General features: G+C 42.1%; 1 protein-coding gene across 2 annotated transcripts; it reads left to right on the top strand.

The window, feature by feature from the left end:
• Positions 1-12353: 12353 nt before the first annotated feature.
• Positions 12354-22299, top strand: CCT8 (chaperonin containing TCP1 subunit 8). Of its 2 annotated transcripts, XM_082753402.1 has the most exons (16): positions 12354-12486; positions 14020-14110; positions 14650-14729; positions 15128-15277; positions 15548-15728; positions 16450-16511; positions 16829-16966; positions 17454-17632; positions 18322-18388; positions 18469-18556; positions 18661-18776; positions 19889-19960; positions 20155-20319; positions 20748-20867; positions 21317-21415; positions 22076-22299. In XM_082753402.1, exons 1-15 carry the CDS (start codon positions 12427-12429, stop codon positions 21407-21409), a joined length of 1662 nt encoding a protein of 553 aa, XP_082609528.1. In that variant the 5' UTR covers positions 12354-12426; the 3' UTR covers positions 21410-21415; positions 22076-22299. The 2 variants fall into 2 exon arrangements, with proteins under 2 accessions (XP_082609528.1, XP_082609529.1); XM_082753403.1 differs by lacking the exon at positions 21317-21415.
• The last annotated feature ends 772 nt before the right edge of the window (positions 22300-23071 follow it).

Genomic DNA, 23071 nt, shown 5'->3' with positions numbered 1-23071 from the left:
CACAGAAATCCATACGAAAAAAAGTAATGCAGTGTTTTGGTAGCTTTACATATTGTCACAGCACAGTACAAACACTAGTTACTGCTGATCAGATGTACACTAGGGAGATTTTCTGGTTAAGTAAACCACCAGAACAATAATTTTGTGAACTATTACTTTTCTTTTAGATAGATTGAAGCACCGGACAATTGGCAACATTATGAAGTTCCAGAAAGGCAAATGCCAGGAGCTGCACCTTGGACAGAGAAGCACTGGCCACAAGCACAGCCTGGGAGAGGAGCGGCTGAGGAGTGGCTCAGCAGAAAGAGACCTGGGGGTGCCGGTCGACAGCTGGCTCAGCGTGAGCCAACAGTGTGCCCTGGCAGACAGGAGGGCAGACTGCATTTTGGGGTGTGTTACACACGGCACAGCCAGCCGCTCAAAAGGGGCGATTCTCCCGCTATAGTTAGTGCTGGTGCAGCCTCACCTTGAATGCTCTGTGCCGTTCTGCTTCCGCAATATAAAAAGGATGTTAAGATCCTTGAAAGTATCCAGAGGAGGGCAACGAAGCTGGCAGAAGGGCTGGCAGGCATGTCCTGTGAGGGACAGGTTCCTTGCAATCAAAGCCATTCTATGATTCCATGGTTTAGAGACAGCTGGGCAAGGAGCCTTCCTGAACCTGAGTTCTGGAGAATTTATGGATTTCTAAATGGGTATATTTGGATGATGTGTAGTCAAGAAACCTGAGATTAAGCCCAAATAAGAATGGGGGCAACACAAGAAACAAAATTTGCAGTTACTTGGACAACGTCTTTAAAATTGTTTGGGAGAGAAACAAAGTATTAAAAAAAATGGAAAAACCTTTGTCCCAGTCCTAAGAATCTAGTACTGTTTTAGACCATCCTTAGAAAATTCCAGATTGGTGAAGGCATGACACAATGAAGAAAGATTACAGACCTCAGTGGTCCAAGCACCAGCAAATTTAAGTTCTGGTCTTGATCTCAGAATCTACATTTTTCTACTTAGTGTCTGCAGAGCTGAAAGAAATGCAGATCAGGTGTAATAGTAATTTGTTTCTACAAGTCTACAAACAGTTCTGATTTCATTTACTCTAAACGACTTCTTTAGGGTGTGATTTCTGCATAAGTCTTTAGCTATTAGCTGAAAGCTCATGTTCTGGGGTAAGAATACACAAATGGTAAGAAAATTTTGCTTTCCTGTCTAGCTTGCTCCAACAAGTGAGATAAGCCCAGGATACTAGCAGTGCTTAGCCCAGGAGCTTTGCACTAATGACATAAGAAGTATCCATTAGAGTGCTCCTTTTCATTATGTGACAGGTGAGATAAGCAAAATCTGGGAAAAGCTGATGTAACTACTGCTGCTGTTACATACAGAATAATGTTCATCCATATTCCTCAAACCTATTTGTTTCACACTTCTGTTTGTCGGGTACAAGCATGATTCTCTGCAAAATAAGTATGGTCCTCAGGCTTCCCTCAACATGGCACTCACATTTTTTCATTGGCCAAACATCAATGTTGTTTGACAAACACAATCAGATGTAGTTACACTCACAGTTTCACCAAATACTTTTCTATTCCTTATTTTTCCTTATTTTTCCAATTGCTTATGTTCCCACTGCTGAATAAGTAAACAGAAATTAAGCCCTTTAACAGTCTGTCCTTTGTACGAACTTCCCAAGACATTGTTAAATCTTACCATCCCAGAATTTGACAAACATGTGCCTACGGATAAGCTGGGGATTTCCATGTGTACAGTAATAGATTTTGGCTGATGAAAGGACAGCCAACTGCCAATGGCCAACCCTCTGACCTTTGGATGGTCCTTTAGCATGGCAATATCTGTGCAGAATATAAATGGTGTATATGAATAGCTAAAAAAAGATCAAGGCCAACTCAAAGTCATGCTTAGGCACCGAGTCCCAAGTAACTCCTGATTATAACAGAAGAGGTGCTTCAGTGACAGTTTAATACAAATTAATATATGTATGTATATATTCATAATAATGCACATACATTTAGCACATACATATATTCTAGCTTTAGTGGTATTCTAAATTAAAAAATAAAATTAAAAAAAAAAAAAGGAACCAGTACAAGCTTCATTGAAGGCATTGTACCAACAAGGCAGTTCCTGAAATAACTGAAGGTAAAGTAAAGCAGCAATGCCACAGAGAGACTCTGCCTTGTCTCCCTTCAGATCTCCTCATGCCAGCCCAAGATTTTGCACACCCATGTAAGGGAGTAGGAAAGCTGAAAGCTGACCAAACTTGATTGGGGTTAGCTTTAGTGGAGATCAGTTCTCAGTTGCTTCACTGCCTGGGTGATCAAAAAATAGGCAAGAGAGGATTTGAGTGGAGGAGAAGGGGAATGCAGAGGTGAAAGAAGCAGATAGACATGGGACTGCCTTTTTGGCCACTGTCCTTCAAAATAATGGACCTGGAGTGTGAAATCATTGACCAGCAGTGACTTCCTTTAGGAACCTGAAATACTATGAATGTAAACAAGCACTGAATAAATTTTCTTCTCCAAATAAAAGCAGCACTTAGGAAAATGCCTAAACTGAAATTAACTGGACTGCTGAAGTGGTAAGTAAGAAAAGAGGTTTTCACCTCCAGGTTGCTTACTTAATTCCAGAGCTGATCTAATAAGAAGCACCATGCAATGGTGCAGCTGTGGGCCTGCATGAGCTGACTTTGCTTTTTGCTGTAGTTCCAACATGACACAAGCTACACTTCCTGTATATAATCATAAAATCACAGAATATCCTGAGTTGGAAGCGACCCACAAGAATCATCAAGTCCAATTCTTGGCTCCACACAGGACCACCCAAAATTTAGACCATGTGTCTGAGAGCATTGTCCAAACGCTTCTTGTACTCTGTAGGCTCAGTGCTGTGCCCACTGTCCTGGGGAGCCTGTCCCAGTGCCCAACCACCCTCTGGGTGCAGGCCCTTTCCCTAACCCCCAGCCTGACCCTGCCCTGTCCCAGCTCCATGCCGTCCCCTCGGGTCCTGTCGCTGTCCCCAGAGAGCAGAGCTCAGCGCCTGCCCCTCCACTCCCCTCGTGAGGGAGCTGCAGGCTGCCATGAGGCCTCCCCTCAGCCTGCTCTGCTCGGGGCTGAGCAAACCAGGGGACCTCAGCCTCTCCTCGTACGTTTTGCCCTCTAGACCTTTTACCATTTTCCTAGCTTCCTTTGGACACTCTGTAACAGCTCTATGTACTTGGTATTTTGTGGCACCCAAAACTGCACACAGTGCTTGAGATGAAGCCACATCAGTGCAGAGCAGAGCAGGACAATCCTTTCCCTCAACTGGCTAGTAATGCTGTGCCTGATGCACCCCAGGGTATGGGTGGCCCTCCTGGCCGCAGGGTATGCTGTTGATACATATTCAACTTGCCACTGACCACAGTGCCCAGATCCCTTTCTGCAGGGCTGCTCATCCCCCACTCCGTATGCATAGGCAATGTTGCCCCAACCTACATGTAGGTGAAGAATCTGTCGCTTGTCCCTGTTAAACTTCATACATCAGTGATTGCCTGGCACTCTGACCTGTCAAGATCTCCCCACAAGGCCTGTCTATACACAAGGGAGTTCACATCTCCTCATATTTAGTATGATTTGCAAACTTAGTATTTATTCCAGTCCTGCATCCAGACACTACCTCTACATCGAACCTTTCCTTTACAAAAAAGGACCCATTTGCCCCTGTAGAGAGGGGTGTGATTTAAAAGTCTTGGAGAACATCACTGATTTTGTTGAGTTGCTTTCCAAACTCCTAAAATATCAAATCAAAGCATAGGAACCAAATCAAAGAAACAAGGGGTTGTACATCTACTATTTTATGTCATCAGCAAAATCTGTACAGGTTTTATTCTGGTTGCACCTGCACAGCAGCCTCTGGGAGACTGCTGACCTTGAGGAGCATCGCCTGGGTATACGGCTATTCCCTTGCAGAAGCGGTGCTGTGGAAATCACAGAGCATTTTCAAGGAGTGGCAGGAAACTAGGTAGAGATTGCTACATTCTTTAGTTAACATTGCCTGGGAAACTGATTTCCCTCCCCAGCTGGAAAACATAGAGGGACATCAAGGAGGCCAGAAGGGAGCTATCACACGGGGAAGAGGAAGCAAGGTCTAGGTAAGAAGTGATCCCCTTTAAACACAGATTTAAGTGCTTCTTTTGAGTCGAAACACCCGTGGTACAGCACCAGCAACAAGTGCTGGACAGCAACATCTGCTCTGGCTGTTCCACTGTGATGTCACTGTGGTGACTGCGGGTGTCACGGTGATGTTCAAGCATCCCACCAGAACGCCCAGACAGAACAGCTGGGTCTCACTTGCTGACTGGCAGGACGAAGACTGAGCTGGCCACTGAAATGGCTTCAGGCGGAAGTTTCAGTGAAGATGAGACAAAAGAAATTAAAAGGGAGCCGCTTCCAGCAGAAACTTCACCCGTTTCTGCTCCAGACAAGCTGGGTGAATCCTCAGAGTCCCCTTCTGCTGAGACTCTGGGACAGGATCGAGGAGCGGCTTCTGATGGTGCTGCAGCATCAATAGAGGGAGGAAAGGATTGCCCAGCTTCCACTGATAACTGTGAGAGCAGACCCGGTAGTTCTTCTGAGGAGTGTGCTGTCAAAGCCAATGTCTTCTCCTTCCTCAGTTTCCCAAAGAAACTGTGGCAACTAGTTGAAAGCAACGAGTTTAAGACCATTTGGTGGGGTCACTGTGGAAACTGTATTGTGATCGATGAGGAAATGTTTAAAGTAGAAGTGCTGGGAAGGACCGGGCCTCAGAAAATTTTTGAGACTGAGAGTATGAAGAGTTTCATTCGTCAACTCAACCTGTACGGATTCACCAAAATGCAATGGGACTTCCAAAGATCTGCCTCGCTTCCCGAATTCCTGGCAGAAGAAGATGCATTTTCTGCTCATAGGAAGGTACATCACTTGCTCCACACATGAACCAACACTCACGATATCCTAGTGGGAGATAGGGGTGATTAAATAAAATAGGCCTTGGCAATAGAGGAGGTGAGGACGACAGTAAATGTTCTAAACTTAATGTCTTTCTCAGGCAGGTGTCGAGGTATTTTTCAGGTGGCATTGATGAGTGGTAGAAATGTATATACAATATATTTGGGTTATACTCAATGAGCTTATATTAATGGAATGGAAATATAAATAAATTGGGCTATGAGGAGTCTACTCAGTTTAATATATTTGCAAGATCTCTTGCTGTGCAGTATCTGAATACTTGTTTCAACTGTAGGATGCATATTAGCAGTGTAGTGTTACCTATATGTTAATTCTACCCAGAAGCATCTGTCAAGTCATGGTACCTGGGTTTCTCAATCAATTATTTTTTATTATTTTTGGAAAATGTTAGCAAATAACTCTCCTCCTTTGCATTTATTTTAGTTACTCCTCTACCACAACCCCAACTTCAAGAGATATTCTCCCCACCTGCTCGTCAACTGCAAGCGCCGTGCCGCCCTGAAGAGGAAAGCCACGGCTGCCCCTGCAACACAGGCAGATCTGTATGAAAACTGCCCCAGCAGCAGCTCAGGCATCCAGCATGGGCGGGGAGCAGATGCTGGGCAGGAGAAGGACGTGATGGAAAAAGCTGCAGAAGAAGACACGCAGACAGCAGACCCCACAGGGTCCCCTCTCCCAAAGCGCCAGGCAAAAGCCACCCCCCAGGCTAGCGGTGCCCATCCAGCCTCATGCATGGATGCTCCCTCCCTGCCAGGCCCCGCTGCAGAGGCAGCAGGCAGGGACAATCAACAGCCTCCGGCCTCCCCCGAGCTGCCACCACGCAGCAGCCAGAGCTCATCTGCCTCTCCTACTCCCACACGGTACCACTTTCTGCCTCTCATGGGACCCGGCTTGGCACCAATGCACCGAAACGCGGCAGCTGCGCGGTTTCCCTGGGCTGCCATACCTCCCTTCCGTCCATTTGCAATTCCCGGGCTGGCAGCAGCCTCTGCCACGGCCATGCCAAATCCACGCAACTGGCAGCCCTCAGCAGCCCCACACTGCCCAACTTGCACCTGCAGCTCAGACAAGACAGCTGCAGGCGATGGGCTGGCACCCTAGCGCAGGACCCACTAGTGATAGCAGGGAGAGTGGCACCCAGTTACAGGTTCATAGTTGTTCATAGTTGTTCACAGTTCACAGGCTGATTGTTTTGAAAATAATTGTTTGCATAATAAACCTTTTACAGTTCTCCTGTGTCTTTTTCTTATTATTATATCCATTTTTATGGTGTAATCTCAGATTGAGTTTGCATTTCATTCCTCAGAAGGAAGGACAAGCAACTGTTCTGACATCAATGTGATGGTTTTCTGTAACAGTCAAGCTCTAGGTACTTAGCTGTAGAGAGTAAAAGACTGGGTAATGTTGGCATGCTGCATGCACCGAGGATGCTCTTCCTACTGATGGCTTCTGAGGGCAAGTTGAGAAAGTCTAATTACAATTAAATAACAGCATTTTAATTATAGAAGACTCAGAAAGGGAATGTCACCTTCATAGCAGGATGAATGCTTACAAGGGAAACACCCTACATTGCCAGGCAGTAACAACCTGTGCTTAAATTTCTGAGCTAACATTCATGAAGGTGCTGAGAAATCAAGTGCTTTGGAGAGGCATCCCTGAAAAGCAAGAGAACAGAGTTCATAAATGATGAAAAGATATATATTTAAAATATTTGTATTTATAGAAATGTTGGACCACTCGGTGGATAAGGAACTGGCTGGATGGTTGCACTTGAAGAATTGCAGTCAATGTCCAAGTGGAGAACAGTCATGAGTGGTGTTCCTCAGGGACCAGTATTGGGACCACTGCTTTTTAATGTCTTTCTTAGTGTCATGGGCAGTGGGATCAAGTGCACCCGCAGCAAGTTTGCCAATGACACCAAGCTGAGTGGTGTGGTCGACATGCTGGAGGGAAGGGATGCCATTTATAGGGACCCGGCTCAAGAGGTGGACCTGTGAGAACCTCATGGAGTTCAACAAGGCCAAGTGCAAGGCCCTGCACCTGGGCCCCGGGTGAAGGATGGATTGAGAGCAGCCCTGAGGAGAAGGCCCTGGGGCTGTTGGTTTGATAAGAAGCTCAGCATGAGCCAGCAGTGTGGGTTTGAGGCACAGAAAGCCAGCTGTATCCTGGGCTGCATCAAAAGCAGAGTGGCCAGCAGGGTGTGGGAGATGATTGTCTCCCTCTTCTCTGCTCTCATGAGATCCCACCTGGAGCCCTGTGCTCAGCTCTGGGGCCCCCAGCACAAGAAGGACATGAAAGTATTACAATGGGTCCAGAGGAGGGCCCCAAGGATGGATGGACCAAGGGGCTGGAGCACCTCTCCTGTGAAAACACACTGAGGCAGTTGGGGTTGTTCAGCCTGAAGAACAGAAGGCTCTGGGGAGACCTTACAGTGACCTTCCAGTGCCTAAAGGGGGCCTGCAGGAAAGCTGGGGAGGGACTCTTTGTCAGGGAGTGCAGTGACAGAACAAGGGGTAATGGTTTTAAAATAAAAGAGCGTTGATTTAGATGAGATATAAGGAGGAAATTCTTTACCGTGAGGGTGATGAGGCCCTGGCACAGGCTGCCCAGAGAAGCTGTGGGTGCCCCAACCCTGGAGGTGCTCAAGGCCAGGCTGGATGGGGCTTTGGGCAGCCTGGTCTGGTGGGAGGTGTCCCTGCCCATGGCAGGGTGGGGTTTGTTCATCATTATAAAAGAACTGATATTGTTGTGGCTCATTGGGAAGTAATAACATTTATTTGTAGCAGGAATGGGAAAATAATTGAATTTTATCTACTGAAACTTGGTAATGCTTTAATTCAAATGAGTAGAGAATAAAATACAACCTAATTACAAGCTTTAGAAGATTAACATGTAGAGCTTAGTCACTTCGGATATCTAAGGTGGGCAATCTTAAAGGACTTGATTTTCCACAGTTCTGTGCGAGGCTGGGAGCCCTCAGCCTGCTCTGCTCTGGGCTGGAGAAACCAAGGGACCTCAGCCGCTCCTCATATGTCTTGCCCTCCAGACCCTTCACCATCTTTGACACCTCCTTTTTCACCTCCTTTAGACATTCTCTAATAGTTTTATGTCCATCTTATATTGAGGTGCCCAGCACTGCACACAGTACTTGAGGGAAGGCCATGCCAGTGCACAGTTATTAAGGAATTGATTTTACATAACTTAGCAGCAATTCAGGATTTATTTTATACTTTTACAGTAAATAACAAGGTTAGATTGCATTTTTAACAGTGCTTAAACAGCATTAAATCATTGTCCAACTTACCACAATGATTTCGACAGGATTTGCTACAATAGGAACAGCGACTTCTATAAGTCCCTCTATATTCATAGCCAGCTCCCACACAGCCATTGTATATAAGCAGGATAAAGAGCTGGTGTGTAGTAAAGAATAAATACTTTAGGTTTGGTTGCAGAAGGGTGATGCACAGCTTGATCTTTCTTTGAAAATTTGTCCTTGACTTAGATTGGCATGAGAAGCAAATAAACTGTGGAAGAACACAGAACAGAGAAATGAAAAGTGAGTTCAGAGCTCTGTCCTGTCTTTCTTAACCTACTCAACTTTCAGACACAAAGACAGAAAATAATCACTAACTTACATCTCAAGACTACATGCATTTGAAAAGTTGCATAGGTAGAAATTCTGTTACCAGATAGGCTTTCCTTTCCTGTCAATAGGCTGTGACAAAGCTTTTTCCTGGAAGCATCTATTATTGTGTACATTTATACTCAAAGAAAAAAACCCTGTGTTCATAAAAGAACCTTTAGGATCCTGAGAATATTTAGAAGCTGCTTCTCCTACATGGTTCCAGATTCTCTTGAGTGTGCACAGATTAGTCATAACTGTTCTAAGATCATTAATAACTTTTGTCACAGTTCAACAGCAGCTGTCATCTTGTACATTGGGGAAAGTGTGTTTTTCCTGTAAAGTAGTAATTGCTTTTATGCTGGCAGGCATTCTTTCTAAATTTTTCCTGAAGAATACTGAATGAAAAAAAAAAAAAAAAAAAAAAAGTAAATAATAGAAAAAAGGTTTCTAAGCAGAGTTGTTTAGGATAATAGCTAGTGCTGCTAAAGCTATTACAGTAAGTTCAAGAAAAAATCAGGAAGTGGCATATATATATTTTATATAGGAGAAGAAAAGTAAAGGAAACATCCATTTTTAAAAAAAATTATTTGGTTTTTGTTTGTTTTGTTTTGAAAAGTTTAGAAAGTATTACTGGGAGGAATTAAAATAGAAAAGTCATTTCTATATATAGAATTTTCCACTGAATGAAATAAAAGTTTATATTTTGAGCAACTATTTTCATTTGCTTAAGCAACCTGTAAACCTTTTCTCCAGTTTAGAAATTTTCTAAGACTCCTTTTCTGAATTAGTGTTAGAGATGTGTTTGTTTTTTAATGTATAAAATTCCGTTTAATCTTGTTTTCAAGATAACATAAACAAGATTGATTATTTTTGTAGAATTTACTGATGATTTATATTCTTATCTAATATTTTAATAGATAGAACTTAATGCCTTTTATTTATTTATTTTTAATATATTTGGAAAGACAACACCCTTTCCCTACTAGATGGCAGAGTTTAAGTTCCTTTGTGAGAAAATTCTCCTGACTTCCCCTTGTGACTATCGTTCACTTTCAAATGTTTTTGGTTTCTGAGCTGCTACTGTATTTATTTGCCTGATATCAGTATGGTCTTTTCCAGGAGTGATTTTTCTTTTCTTTTTCCCTCTACTCGCTATTCCTCTCCTCTTTTATATATGTGCCTCATAATTAAAAGTTTTATTCTTTCCTTCAAAAGTTTTCTTCTCAACTGGTAAGTTTTCCAATTGGTTCTCAAAAAATTGTCTTATAAATCAGTGATGAAATGTCTTTCATTCAAAAACTTAAGCAAATAAGACTAAGATGATGGCATGGAGAATGTAAACTATATGTTAAAAAATGACAAATTTTGAAGTGCTGATGAATCAATAGAGACTTGTCTGAGGTCATTCAGGGTGTTAGTCACAGAGAACTGAAATGCATCCTGTCGTTACTGATCTGCCATCTAACCACTTGAACCATCTTTATCCTGTGCCCTAAAATGGATGTCTCTAACTAGATGCACACAACTATTGATAATAATGCCCCTGACTTCAGTCTCATAACTATGAAAAGTCTTCTGCATTGACTTAGTAGCAAGCGCCTCCTCTGAACTCCAGGGCTAAGAATATCTTACAGAAGTTGCTTTATAAAGTGCAGTTCCTGGTATCTTGGCTGCAGAACAAGAATACATTCATTTCCTTATTCCCTAGCTGCACTGTGGTGTAGATAAACTGAAAAGGGGAAGAAAGCAATACATGGGGTGATGAACCTTTTGCCAAACCTGAGCATTTTCTTTTGCAGTGCCCACATCCCTTGCTCCAACACTCAGGGCTGAATAGATCCCCTCTACTGATTCAAGTGGCATCTACCTTTAAGTACTTCTAGAAAAACTGCATGCAGATTTTTGGAAGCTGATTCATGGGGTGCTTTATGTAGTGTTTTTTTTTTTTTTTTTTTTTTTTTTTTACTGTGTCATGATGTGTTACAAGTTAAGAGTGACTAAGTTTTAAGAATTACAGAATGGTGAAACTAAATGAAGTTTGTTCTCTTGAGGTTGCTTAAACAGCGTGTATCAAGTGATGTCATTAACCTGCAGATGGTCTATCTGTGCTGCAGAGGTGGAGCAACTCTGTCTCTGCTGGGTTACAGGCTCAGATACTGTGTGACCTAAAGGCAGCCGTTATTAATTCTAAGGCCTTGAAGTTCTCACCTTGAAAAAGCACATTTGATTTTCTGTGGCAGCAACTTAATAAAATTTATCGAACGTAAAGCAGCTCCATACAGAAGCAGCTCCATTGTCTCTTGTCTGGACCTCAGCTACTTGTAGAGATGTCAAGGTGAGCTTCCATAGTACTCCTCAGCATGTCCTGTAGCACACACACTACCTGGGATTACCCTGGATGATGAGGACTTGACTGTATACAGCCTTCCTATCAATACATTTCCCTTTCTTTTGAACAAGTCAGGTGTGTACCAAGCCAAATACTAGAATGGAGTCAGCAAATCTGTATGACCAATTTTTTCCCTCAGTGGCAATGATAGGTCTTAATTGTTTCTGGGATATGCCTCGCTGAATGTGCTCAGTGTATGCTGAACTCAGCAGTGAGAGAAAGATTCTGAAGGAGCCACCGCCCCAGTACTGTGCATCACTTCACAATGTGGACAACATTCCCTAGGAAAATCCACTGCCACGAAGCACCCATGTGTAGTGGGTTTATGTGGCAAGGTTTGGCAGTGGGGGACTGCTGGGGTGGCTTCTGTGAGAAGAATTCAGCAGCTGCCCCACGCTAGGTAAGGGCCAGTTTCAGTCAGCTCTGAAGGGACTGGCCAGAGATTAGCCAGTAGGTGATGTTGTTTGAGCCTCTGTGAGAGCAGATTTAAGAAAGGGGAACAAAAAATCTGCACAACAGTAGCTGGGAGAGAGAGGTGAGAAGCAGCCCTGCAGCCCCCAAGCTCAGTGCAGGAGGGCAGGAGGTGCTGCAGGCAGGCAGCAGCAGTTCCCCTGTGGCCTGTGGAGAGGCCCCTGGTGGAGCAGGCTGTCCCCCTGCAGCCCATGGGTCCCACATGGAGCAGATCTCCACGCTGCAGCCCCCCCATGGGTGGAGGAGCCCCCGGTGGAGCAGGGGCAGAGCGACCATGAAGGAATGGCGGAGATGAAGTGTCAGGGACTGACCACAGCCACTATTCCCCAATTCCCTGCACTGCTGGGGGATGGAGTGTCTTTAGTTTGCTTTCTTTGTTTCTCACTTCTGTAGCTTGTTAGCAATAGGCAGTAAATTTTACAAATCTCCCTATGCCGAGTCTGTTTTGCCCATGACGATAATTGTTGGGTGATCTCCCTGTCCTCTTTCTCTGTATTTTCTTCCCCTTTCCCTTTGAGGAGGGGGAGTGAGAGAGCGGCTGTGGTGGAGCTCGGCTGCCCAGTTGTGCAAAACCACCACACCTCAGCAAACAGGTGGACTGGAAATAGCACGGTGAACCAAGATATGCTCTGCTGTATTTAATAATAGGACGAATTGGGCCCTTTTAACCAAACGAACGCAACACAGACTTTAAAAATTATAAAAGCGAGGTGAACCAGCTTTCTTTTAATTTTGTTTTAATTTACAAAGGCAACGCACGGATCACACGCCGGCCCGTAACAAACCCCCCCTAATCCCTCCCCTCACAGCGCCGCCATGACGGGGGCCGAGCACGCCCGGCCCCTCCCCGCGCCCATCGCGCAGGCGCCTGGCCCCGCTCCCGTGCTGCCCGTGGCGGCGGTTCCCGTCCCGAGCCGTGCTGTGCTGTGCCAAGCGGAGCGGCCATGGCGCTGCACGTCCCCAAGGCCCCGGGCTTCGCCCAGATGCTCAAGGAGGGCGCCAAGGTACGGGCGGGAGCCGCTGCCGGCCGTTAACGGCCGCACCGGGGCTGAGGGGGCGGGAGGAAGGGAAAGGGGGAGGGGGGCGTCTCGGCGTGGCGGCGCGGGGAAGGTTCTGGAAGGGCGGGGCGGAGCGGCGGCATGGCGGGCCGGGCCGGGCCGGGCCGGGTGTCCCCCTGCCACCAGCATCACCCCAAGCCGTGTCCCCAGGCACCGCGTCCAACCTCTCCTTGAGCACCCCCGGGACGGTGGCTCCACCACCTCCCCGGGCAGCCCGTCCCAGTGCCCGGCTGCTCCTTCTGAGCAGAAATGGCTCCTCACTGCCACCCGAAGCGTCTGGAAATGGGCTTAGGGAGGCGTTTTGGCAGGGGAGGTTCTGTAGGGGGTGCTCAGCGAACGTAAATTGGACCCTGCAGTATTATTACGTGTATTTTTTGAGTATTTTTTTTGTTATTGGGCCTGCAGGAGAAATACCCCTGTCAGTGCTGTAAAGCAACATGATGTTTTAGCATATATAGCATTAATATAACGTCGGTACTGATAGTAGTCAAGGACTGTGCCCGATTGAGCAGATGCTCTCTACAAAAGAGTGAGCAGAAAGGAATTAGTGTTTTTTTTTTTTTTTTTTTTTTTTTTTTTTTTTTTTTGTGGAGGGAAAAGGGGAGGAAAATCCGGTAGCTGCTGCTGAATGGAAAGTGAAGTTAAGCACCTCGGCCCTCTCTTTGTTCCTTTCAAAATCTTCCTTGGAGACGAGGAATGGCCAATTTCAAGTGTGGGGAGGGAGTAGGGAAGCAGAATGGCATAAATGCTAATCCTCAAAAGAACCAAGGCAAAGGCAAGGCCACAGTGTTTGGGGCTACGTCCTACCAAATGAGGAGGCAGCTGGTGTTCAGAGATGCTTGTTTTGTATTTAGAGAGTAAGTGTTGTTAGAGAGCATCTTTCTCTTTCCTATCATAGGATACAAATACGGTGTGTCTGTTTTTTAAGTAAGGCCCTTTTGGGGAATCTGTTCTTACAAATGAAAACTGGACGATCAGCTTCTCAAACACAAATCTTTTCTGAATCATTCTACTTCCGAATTTTCAAACCAGGTGTTTGAATGTAGAACCAAGTTAAATGATTTGGTGGAATACAGAGTTGCGAGTAAAGAAGCAGGTACAAAACCTTCATCCTCTCCCTCCATCACCAAACTAGTACTGGTTATATTCTACCTACTTTTGGTATGCTACTGACGTTTTTTAGAGCAGTTAGAGATGCAAACTGTTAAAAACTGAGTCGCTTTTAAAGTGTTTTGTTCAGAAACGTGTGCTTGCTGAGCTGACTAGTGGAGTAGGATGACATGCTGGTTCTTGTCTCCTTGTCTTTGGTTAAAGTTTAGTTTGCTTTTAAACTTTTTTTTTGTGAAATACACTAAGTTTATCTGAAACTTTCTTGCACCTGCTAGGTTACTGCTGATTGGCTGAGAAGTGAGTAGTTCATCATCTTTTTTGTTAGAAAGTGTAATTCTGACCAGAACATTTAAAACTTTTTTTTTTTAGCATTATTCTGGACTAGAAGAAGCTGTCTATAAGAACATCCAGGCATGCAAAGAACTTGCTCAAACCACCCGTACGGCTTATGGACCAAATGGTAAGTAAATTCTAAAACTATTGTAGTGATTTTGATCAAAATGGTATGTTTGAAGGCAAATCCTGCCTTGACCAAAAATCATCCATTCCTTTCTTGAGAAAATACTTAGGACTTGCTACAGACACCCCAGATACAGTCATTGCATCTGTGTTGCTGGTTGGGGACAGTTACTGTGTCCTCTTTTCTGTCTTACTGCTAAATGGAAGACCTACAAAAATTAAAGACATTAACTTGGTAGATAGTCATGATAAGCGTAATAATATTGTGTCCTGACAGATACACCGAGGCAAATTGTGTTCTTCAGGATTGATTAACTAAATTCACAATATTTATGAAGAGAAAACTGCTTATTCAGAACTGAATGTGTTCTACTTAATGTAACACACTTCTAAATGTTATTTCACAAAAATGTATTAGATTCTTAAGTTGTAAGCAGTGGTAATGTTTTGATGTGTGAGATAAACCCGAAAGCTATGGAAGCGGTATTTCTGTGCAAAACAATCCTTGCCTAATAACTAATTTTGTTTTTCCCCCCTCAGGAATGAACAAAATGGTTATTAATCATCTGGAGAAGCTTTTTGTTACGAATGATGCTGCTACTATCTTGAGAGAGCTGGAGGTGAGTGAGTGAAATAGCTGTTGTGTTAAAAACACAGCTGGAAGGCTTAATTTCGGTCTTCTCTCATGTTGCAGAATGTGATAGTGAAACCTTTGCATGCTGTAAATGTAGCTCAGAATCAGGAAGAAATATGTCTGATTTATGTTGTAGGGGAGCTGTTCAGGTCTTCATGATTTTTTTTCCATAGATATTTGTACTCTTGCTTATTACAGAAATTACCTAATTAAATTAATTGTACTGACTTCTTTTTCATACTTGGTGCATACAGTGTATCTTTAGATAGAACTTGAAGTAAGAGTGCTTGTACTGGATGCATGGTAAAACCTGAAGCTGCAGTCTAGGTGGGATGTTAGTGACTAAGAGGTGCAACTCTTTTTTTTTTTTTTTTTTTTTTAAAGGTCCAGCATCCGGCTGCAAAAATGCTTGTGATGGCTTCCCATATGCAAGAGCAAGAAGTTGGAGATGGAACCAACTTCGTCCTTGTTTTTGCTGGGGTCCTTCTGGAGTTAGCAGAAGACCTTCTGAGGATGGGATTATCAGTGTCAGAGGTAAATTCTGTTATTGCAGTTTATGAAGCTTGAGTTCAGGTTGCTATTACTCAGTATTCATGGGTCATAGTACTGTGAATAGTTGCTTTCTTCCAAATAATTTTTAGTCCGAGGTGTACAAAGAAGAACAATATATGCTTTCCTGCTTGTGATGGCTTGCTTTCCTTGCAAGCTTTTTCATTTGTTTATGTTTTAAGTCCCTTTTAAATGGATGTAGAAGCAGTTTGAATGTGTACCTAGGTAAAATAGTGTCTGTTGTTTGCTGAACAGGTGATTGAAGGATACGAAAAAGCTTGCAAGAAAGCCCTGGAAATTCTTCCAGACTTGGTGTGCTGTTCTGCAAAGAACCTTAGAGATGTCGAAGAAGTGGCATCTTTGTTGCATACTTCAGTAATGAGCAAACAGTATGGCAACGAAAGTTTCTTGTCCAAGCTCATTGCTCAGGCCTGTGGTAAGTGGATAAGAACACTTCTGTGCATGCATCTAGAAAACTGAGTGGGTTTGCTTATGATTAACATCTTCATACAAGAAAACATGGTTATTTTATCAGGTTAAATTGGTGACATAGATTAGCCTCTGAAGGTAGTGTAGCCTTCTTTCTCATGTCAAACGCTTCATTGATGTAGCTGAGAAAAATCCTGTGCTCTCTACTAAACATTTATAGAAATAGGTTACTACTTTCATCTTCCAAGCAGAAAAACATCCTTTTTGGTCATTAAGAGGATCATTACACTCCAGAAAAGTTGTTGCTAGTCTCAGCTACAGAACAATGAAGGCAAGATTGCAATTGTATTGAGCTGTTGGTTTCTCTCTGTAAAGAAAAAAAATTAGCATCTGGTTTAAGTGCTTTCTGAAATACTGTGGGTCAAGCTTCACTCTTGAAATACGAATGTGTAAATGGATGTTTGAACTTTTTTCAGGCCTGACATTATATTAATGTTGCTTTCTGATTATTACATTTTAAAAACAATTTAAAACGGTAAATTAGAGAGAAAAGGAAATTTATTTGGTGCAAGTTATCAGCAGATTATTTTTACCTTAAACCACGTGGGCAGTTCAAACCATAAAATTCTAGTGCTTAAGAAAAACTCTAGGCAGTATTTATGGTGTCATAGTTTTTACTCTATTCATTAAGCAACAAAAATACATTATTTTATTTTCCTCCCAAACAGTTTCTATTCTTCCTGAGTCTGGTCATTTCAACGTTGATAATATCAGAGTGTGCAAGATTGTGGTAAGTTGGGCATAGCTAGCTTTACTGTTATCTAAAAAATTTAATGAAAGGAGTTTAATTTTTAGATCTTTAAACTTTTGAAAGTGCCTTTTCATATGTCATGTACCTTACTTTTGACCACCAACTGATCTTAAGATGGGAACCTGTAAGACACTGTTTGATGTTGCTAAATCAGCTTAAGATTTCTCTTGGTGTGATGATGAAGGTTGCCAGGCTCAGATGGATGTAGGGACTGCGTTTTATAAAGGGTACTGCAGCTTCCTGGCAGTAAATGGTCAGTAATATGACTTTCACCCGTTCCATCTTTCTTCTGCCAGGGTGCTGGTATCTCTGCTTCATCAGTGCTGCATGGTATGGTTTTTAAAAAAGAAACTGAAGGAGATGTTACTTCTGTCAAAGATGCAAAAATAGCTGTGTATTCCTGCCCTTTTGATTGTATGATAACTGAAACTAAGGTATGTAGGAGCTTAAAATAAGTTATGTATCTATATGTGCTTATATGTGGTTCTTAATCTCTTATTTTTAGCTTTAACTATAAATATTTTTGACACTTGGTGATTAAGATATATTTGATAAGATTGATTTCATTAGTTTAAAAAAGTTCATAGAAGACTTCTGAAGCTAATTTTGCTTTACGGGATTTTTGGAGGTGTGGGTGCTATTTTTATTTTTACTTTTTTTAAGACCAGCTATGTGCTATGATGTCTGTATCTTACGATTCTCTACAAATGCTAGAATTGCCTGTTTGTTTTTTTTTGTTTGTTTGTTTGTTTGCTTGTTTTTACTTTTAACGTGTTTTACTGACATTGCCTGAGAAGGGTTGGCGGTATAATCAAATGGGATCACTTGAGGTTTATGGATAGGTTGGGAGATAAAATGGTTTGCCAAAAACTTTTAGGCATGTAGATAACACCTTACTGATAAATGTATGTGTTCTACTAGGGCACGGTACTTATAAAGAATGCGGAGGAGCTGATGAACTTCAGTAAAGGAGAAGAAAATCTGATGGATTTGCAAGTCAAAGCTATTGCTGACAGTGGTGCAAACGTAGTAGTAACGGGTGGCAAAGTGGCAGACATGGCACTTCATTATGCCAACAAATACAATCTTATGTTAGTCAGGTAAGTACTGGAAGAGCATAAAACACTTGGTCTACCAGGTTTATAAAGTTGGCATATTGTTTCTTGCCTCTCAAATGACTTAAAATACCCAGTATTGCTGACTGGCTTTCTAGTAGATCAAAACCTGAGCTGGCAAGTGGTGGTTTCATAGGTTATGTTTTTTGATAGTGTTTCACCTCTATGTGGAAACCAACTGGGGAGTAATTTCATATGATACTGTTACTTTGGTATAAGGGTCTTTACAGCTTAACTGAAATGAACTGTGTAAAAATTTGTTGATTATGTGGCCACAAAGATTCATTGTACGGTAAGGGTTCTCCCTGGTCACAGTTGTCATGTGATACCTTAGCTATGGTGAGGTGCCTGTTTTCCCTATGTATCACCATTGCATTGATGGATGGAATAACTAATTCTTAATACTTTTCAGTTACTTCTGTGGACCTTAAATCTTTTTGCGTGTAATTAAGACATATTTGAATAGCTTTGGTAATTTCCATGTATTTGGGCTGCTTGTTTTAAAATTATTACAGAAATCATTGTATAGAGTCTTTTTAATTTGATGCAGTAATTTTTGATGGGTGTCTTTAGTTACAAAATGCTTGCTGAGTTAAGGAGAGAATGCTTATTCATGTGTATTAACATCTGTTCTGGAAACTCATGAATAGAAAAACTGTTCCTGTTTTTTAAAGGTTGAACTCAAAGTGGGATCTGAGAAGACTCTGCAAAACTGTTGGTGCAACAGCCCTACCCAGACTGGTATGGAGTTCTTAAATGAGGAGCAAGTGGGAGGGAACTGATGACCACGTTCATCTCTTGACCGTTCTTTTTCTTTTCAGACCCCTCCAACTCTAGAAGAAATGGGTCACTGCGACAGTGTATATTTGTCAGAGGTTGGAGATACTCAAGTTGTTGTATTTAAGCATGGTACGTATGTTCTATAGAAATCCTAATGCCACTGTTCTGCAAGTATGAAACACGTATTTTTATATCCGAAAACAGTTCAGTAATGAGCATCTGTCTCTTAACAGAAAAGGAGGATGGTGCTGTTTCTACTATACTCATTCGTGGATCGACAGACAATCTGATGGATGATATAGAGAGAGCAGTGGATGATGGTGTAAATACATTCAAAGTACTTACAAGGGTAAGTAACCAGAACGTTTCAGTTACCAAAACTGAGATATGGACCAGTTAGAGGCAAAATCCATGCTTGCTTTGGGCTTATTCATTGTAGGGCTGTAACAGGTGCTTAAAATGTCAGTTCTGAGAGTTCCTGATATGTAGGAGAAGCTGTGTAGGGAAGATGGCTGCAGATGTCCTCGTGAGCACAGTGTGCATAACATGGTGCTCATCATGCACTGAATTCATTTTTTCAGGAATGAGGCAAATCCTTGAAGACAGATTAGTTGTACTGCTTTCTAGTGGCAGTCAGCTCTTTGACCTCTTGATAAGGCTTTTGTTTCAGTGTTCCTTGAAAACTAGGCATCAAAGAAAAGCTAGGTGGCTTGTTTGTCTCTGGGAATCAGGAGAAAGCGACTAATTGCAAATAATATTTCTGGTTCATTGGTGACAAGACACACTTTTTCCACATACCACAGATATATCTTATAAGTAGAAAAACTTAGTTTTTTTTTTTGTGATCAGCTTTTTTTTTTTTTGAGGGAGAAAGGAAATGTTTGAGTACTTACTAGGAAGGTGGCATGCAAAAAAAGAAAAGTAGAACTCTTGTCACTCTATGTATCAACAGATGCGCATTGATACGGAGTATGGAAACACATTAATTGTTCATTTTTGTTTGTCTCCTGAAGTTGCCTGAAGATAGGCATTAAGATGATTGTCTGTTTAAAAGACTGGGTGTTTTTAAGTGAATGCTGATTTGCCAAAGGATATTCAAAATTCTGAATTGTTTCTAAAGCAAAAAAAGTATCCTTGTGATACCTGCTGATATATTAAATCTTGTTTACAGCAGATTAGTCTCATTCATGTTGTCTCCAAACTACTTAACAGTTAATAGAAAAGATTCAAAAAAAAAAAAATCAACTCTTAGCTTATGAGTAATAGAAGTGACTTTTACAAATAGAAAATACCTGCTTTATTTTGATTTTTGATATTCTTCTTTTTACAAAAGAAGCTAATTTTTTTTCAGAGACATTTGGAAGGAATAAATAAATTCTGTTAAACTGATAAAGTGTTCTAAAAAGAAAAACGAACATGATACTTCAAGCAAAGCTTCATTTTAGTGTGGTTTGTTTGCAGGATAAACGTCTCGTTCCTGGAGGTGGTGCAACAGAGATTGAATTAGCCAAGCAGATCACATCTTATGGAGAGGTACAGCAAATTTTTTTTTTAACTTTATCTATAAGTGTAGTTGCATATATTTTAATTTATATAGATACACATACTTTTATACAAAGGTACGTATGTATATTAGTGCATATAAATCAGTAGTAAAATATGAAAAAGGTACTTTCCTATCTTGCTGTTTCTTTCAAATGCTTACGTGGTTTTCAACTTCACTTTAGACTTGTCCTGGGCTTGACCAGTATGCCATCAAGAAGTTTGCTGAAGCTTTTGAAGCCATTCCTCGGGCACTGGCAGAAAACTCTGGCATAAAGGCTAACGAAGTCATTTCCAAACTTTATGCTGTGCATCAGGAAGGCAACAAAAATGTTGGCTTTGATATTGAGGTAAGTAGTTCCTCACATTATTTGCTGCTCAGCAGTACCGGGTTATATTTAAAAGTACTTCTATTGCAGTAAGTATTTATAGATTAATTCAAATCATTGAAGCTCTGTGTTTCACAGAGCTAGAAAAATACTTCTATTAGAATTCTAATACTGAAGGGTTTTTTTTATCAGCAGGCAGTTAAAGTGAATATAGTATAGCAGCCTCATGTAGGAGGTGGAGAGAGATACTCAACTAGTATGTTACAGAACAGATCTTTTGTTTACTTATTTTGACTTCCTGCTAATGGATTAGAAATGAAAATCTTGTAAAGAGAGAAAACAAGATGAGAAAAGTGGTACTTTGTTGTAACCTTCAAAACCTAATAACTTGTTAAGTAGAAACCTGAGAAAACTTAAAAATAAATAAATGAATTCCTCCTGTCTGATAGGCTGAATCCGCTGCTGTGAAGGATATGTTGGAAGCTGGTATATTAGACACATACCTTGGAAAATCCTGGGGTATCAAGCTGGCTACAAACGCAGCAGTAACTGTCCTACGGGTCGATCAGGTAAGGGTAGAAATAATTTGGGTGATAAACTGAAACCTCTGCTTTAACTGAAGGTGCGGAACACTTGCAAAACATGTGAATGGTCTGGGAATACTAGGCATAAAAATCGATGTTGGGATCTTAGTTTAGAACTAAGACGACCAGGAAGTAGTTTTCCTTGGGAGCTCATATTCCAAAATATGAGTTCAATACTGCTGCTTCCATACCAAGTGCTGTAATGTTCATTTTTAAAGATTTGACAATGATAATTGATACCCGCGAGCAGAAAGGAACCTTCTGTAGGAACAAGGCTTATCACAACAAAACCTTCTCACGTATATTGGTTTGTTTTATTTTTAATATGAAAAATCCCACTTAAGTAAAATGGGGGTTATAATCTTAATGGCAAAAAGCTTTACATATTTTGTGGAATTCCAGTGAAAGTGTATTTGCATGTAAAATTTCTGTAGATTATTATGGCAAAAACAGCAGGCGGTCCAAAAGCTCCTAAACAACAAGGACATTGGGATAAGGATGACTGGAAAGATGAGCCTGAGAAGTAGTATGCAGTAAGCTGGTTCTGTAGCAGTGATCAGTGTGTGAGCGCATGCATGACAATCACGTGTGGCAGATCTGCGTTTTCCTTGAGGGCACATAACACTGCTGGTCTTGTGCTGATTGCTACGTTTCTTACCGGTGCCACTGCAAGTTAATCTTGTTCCTAAAACCGAACTTTCATTGCAGTTTGTTTCATTGTACTCACAAGTTCAGTTTGAGCTTTACTTTGTCACTGTAATGAGTGCAGAAATGAGCCTCTAACAAGGTAGGATTAGTGGGCTAATTAGGCCTTAGAAGTGTGATGTCTAGGCTGGAGTTCAGAACAACAGCTCTGATAATTCTGCTTTCTGCTGTATGCACCCTGTGCAGCAGTCACTGGCTGGTTTATTTAAGCACTCACCTTTTCTTAGACTAACTGAAGTCACAATTTGCATGCAAAAATGAGGTAAAAGTCCTTTGTATATCAGGGCTCAGTTTCTGCCATTTTCAATAAAAAAAAATGACTTGTGAATCTCTCAACCAGATGTATAATATTAATCCCTGGTTTAGGTTCAGAGCAAGGACACTGCATGAGTTAGTGATTGTTTTCAGTCAGCATCAATGACTATAAATAAGATGTGGGGGGAAGTGATTCTAACCTTATCTTTTTCTCCTTCCCTATCACCTTCAAGATCATTATGGCAAAACCAGCAGGTGGCCCTAAGCCTCCATCAGGAAAGAAAGACTGGGATGAAGACCAAAATGACTGAACAATTTAACTGTGCTTCTGAAGTTACGTGATTGAGAGTTTTGTAAGGTTCCGCTTGGGGCCTGTCATGATGGTTTGGTCCCTTTAAGTTATGAACTGCGTCCACTAGGGTGAAGAACTTTGAACACTTCAATAAATGTACTTACTGTTAAAGTGTTTGCTGTCGCTTTATTTGGACTTGGAATGACATGTTTAGTCCTAGTATGCGAATGTGCAGGGATGTGCTGTGTCGGGATGAAGTGGGTGAGTGGGGTGGGGTGACCTTAGCTGGCTGCTAGCCACCCACCCAGTTGCTCTCTTATTCCCCCTTTCTCCACAAGATAGGGGAAGAAAAGATAAAAAGCTTGTGGGGGCATCGCTGAGAGTTACAGTCTTGGAAATTATGTGATGAGGGGAGTGGTGATAAACTAAAACATCTTTCCCCTACCCCATCTCTCTTCTTCCTGAGTTTAACTTCATTCTGCACTCGTCTGCCTACCTGGGGTGGAGAGGATGAGGAGTGGGAGGTTAAGGTTGTAGAATGGCTTGGGGTGGAAGGGACCTTAAAGCTCATCTACTTCCAACCCCCCTGCTATAGGCAGGGATTCCATGCACTGGATCAGGTTGTTCAGGGCCCCAACCAGCCTGACCTCGAACACCCCCAGGGATGGGGCATCTACAGCTTCTCTGGGCAGCCTGTTCCAGTGCTTCACCACTCTCATGGTAAAGAATTTCCTCCTTGTATCTAATCTAACTCTACCCTTTTTTAGTTTAAGACCATTCCCCCTTGACCTATCATTACTTATCCCAGTACAGAGTCCTTCTCTTTTTTATAAGATCTGTTTAAGTACTGAAAGGTTGTAATGAGGCTTCCCCAGAGCCTTCTGTTCTCCAGGATGAACAGCTGCAGCTCTTTCAGCCTTTCTTCACAGGAGAGGTG

This window comes from Aythya marila (assembly GCF_965140915.1).
Source record: "Aythya marila genome assembly, chromosome: 1".
NCBI classification, from domain to species: Eukaryota; Metazoa; Chordata; class Aves; order Anseriformes; family Anatidae; genus Aythya; species Aythya marila.
This window is presented reverse-complemented; position numbering and strand designations above follow the sequence as displayed.

What these genes read in the sequence shown, in the direction of transcription:
- CCT8 (XM_082753402.1), top strand. Translation starts at nt 12,427, where the DNA reads ATGGCGCTGCACGTCCCCAAGGCCCCGGGCTTCGCCCAGATGCTCAAG. An exon ending in TGCTCAAGGAGGGCGCCAAG is followed by an intron (nt 12,487 to 14,019) that starts GTACGGGCGGGA and finishes TTTTTTTTTTAG; the next exon opens with CATTATTCTGGACTAGAAGA. An exon ending in CAACAGCCCTACCCAGACTG is followed by an intron (nt 18,389 to 18,468) that starts GTATGGAGTTCT and finishes TTTTCTTTTCAG; the next exon opens with ACCCCTCCAACTCTAGAAGA.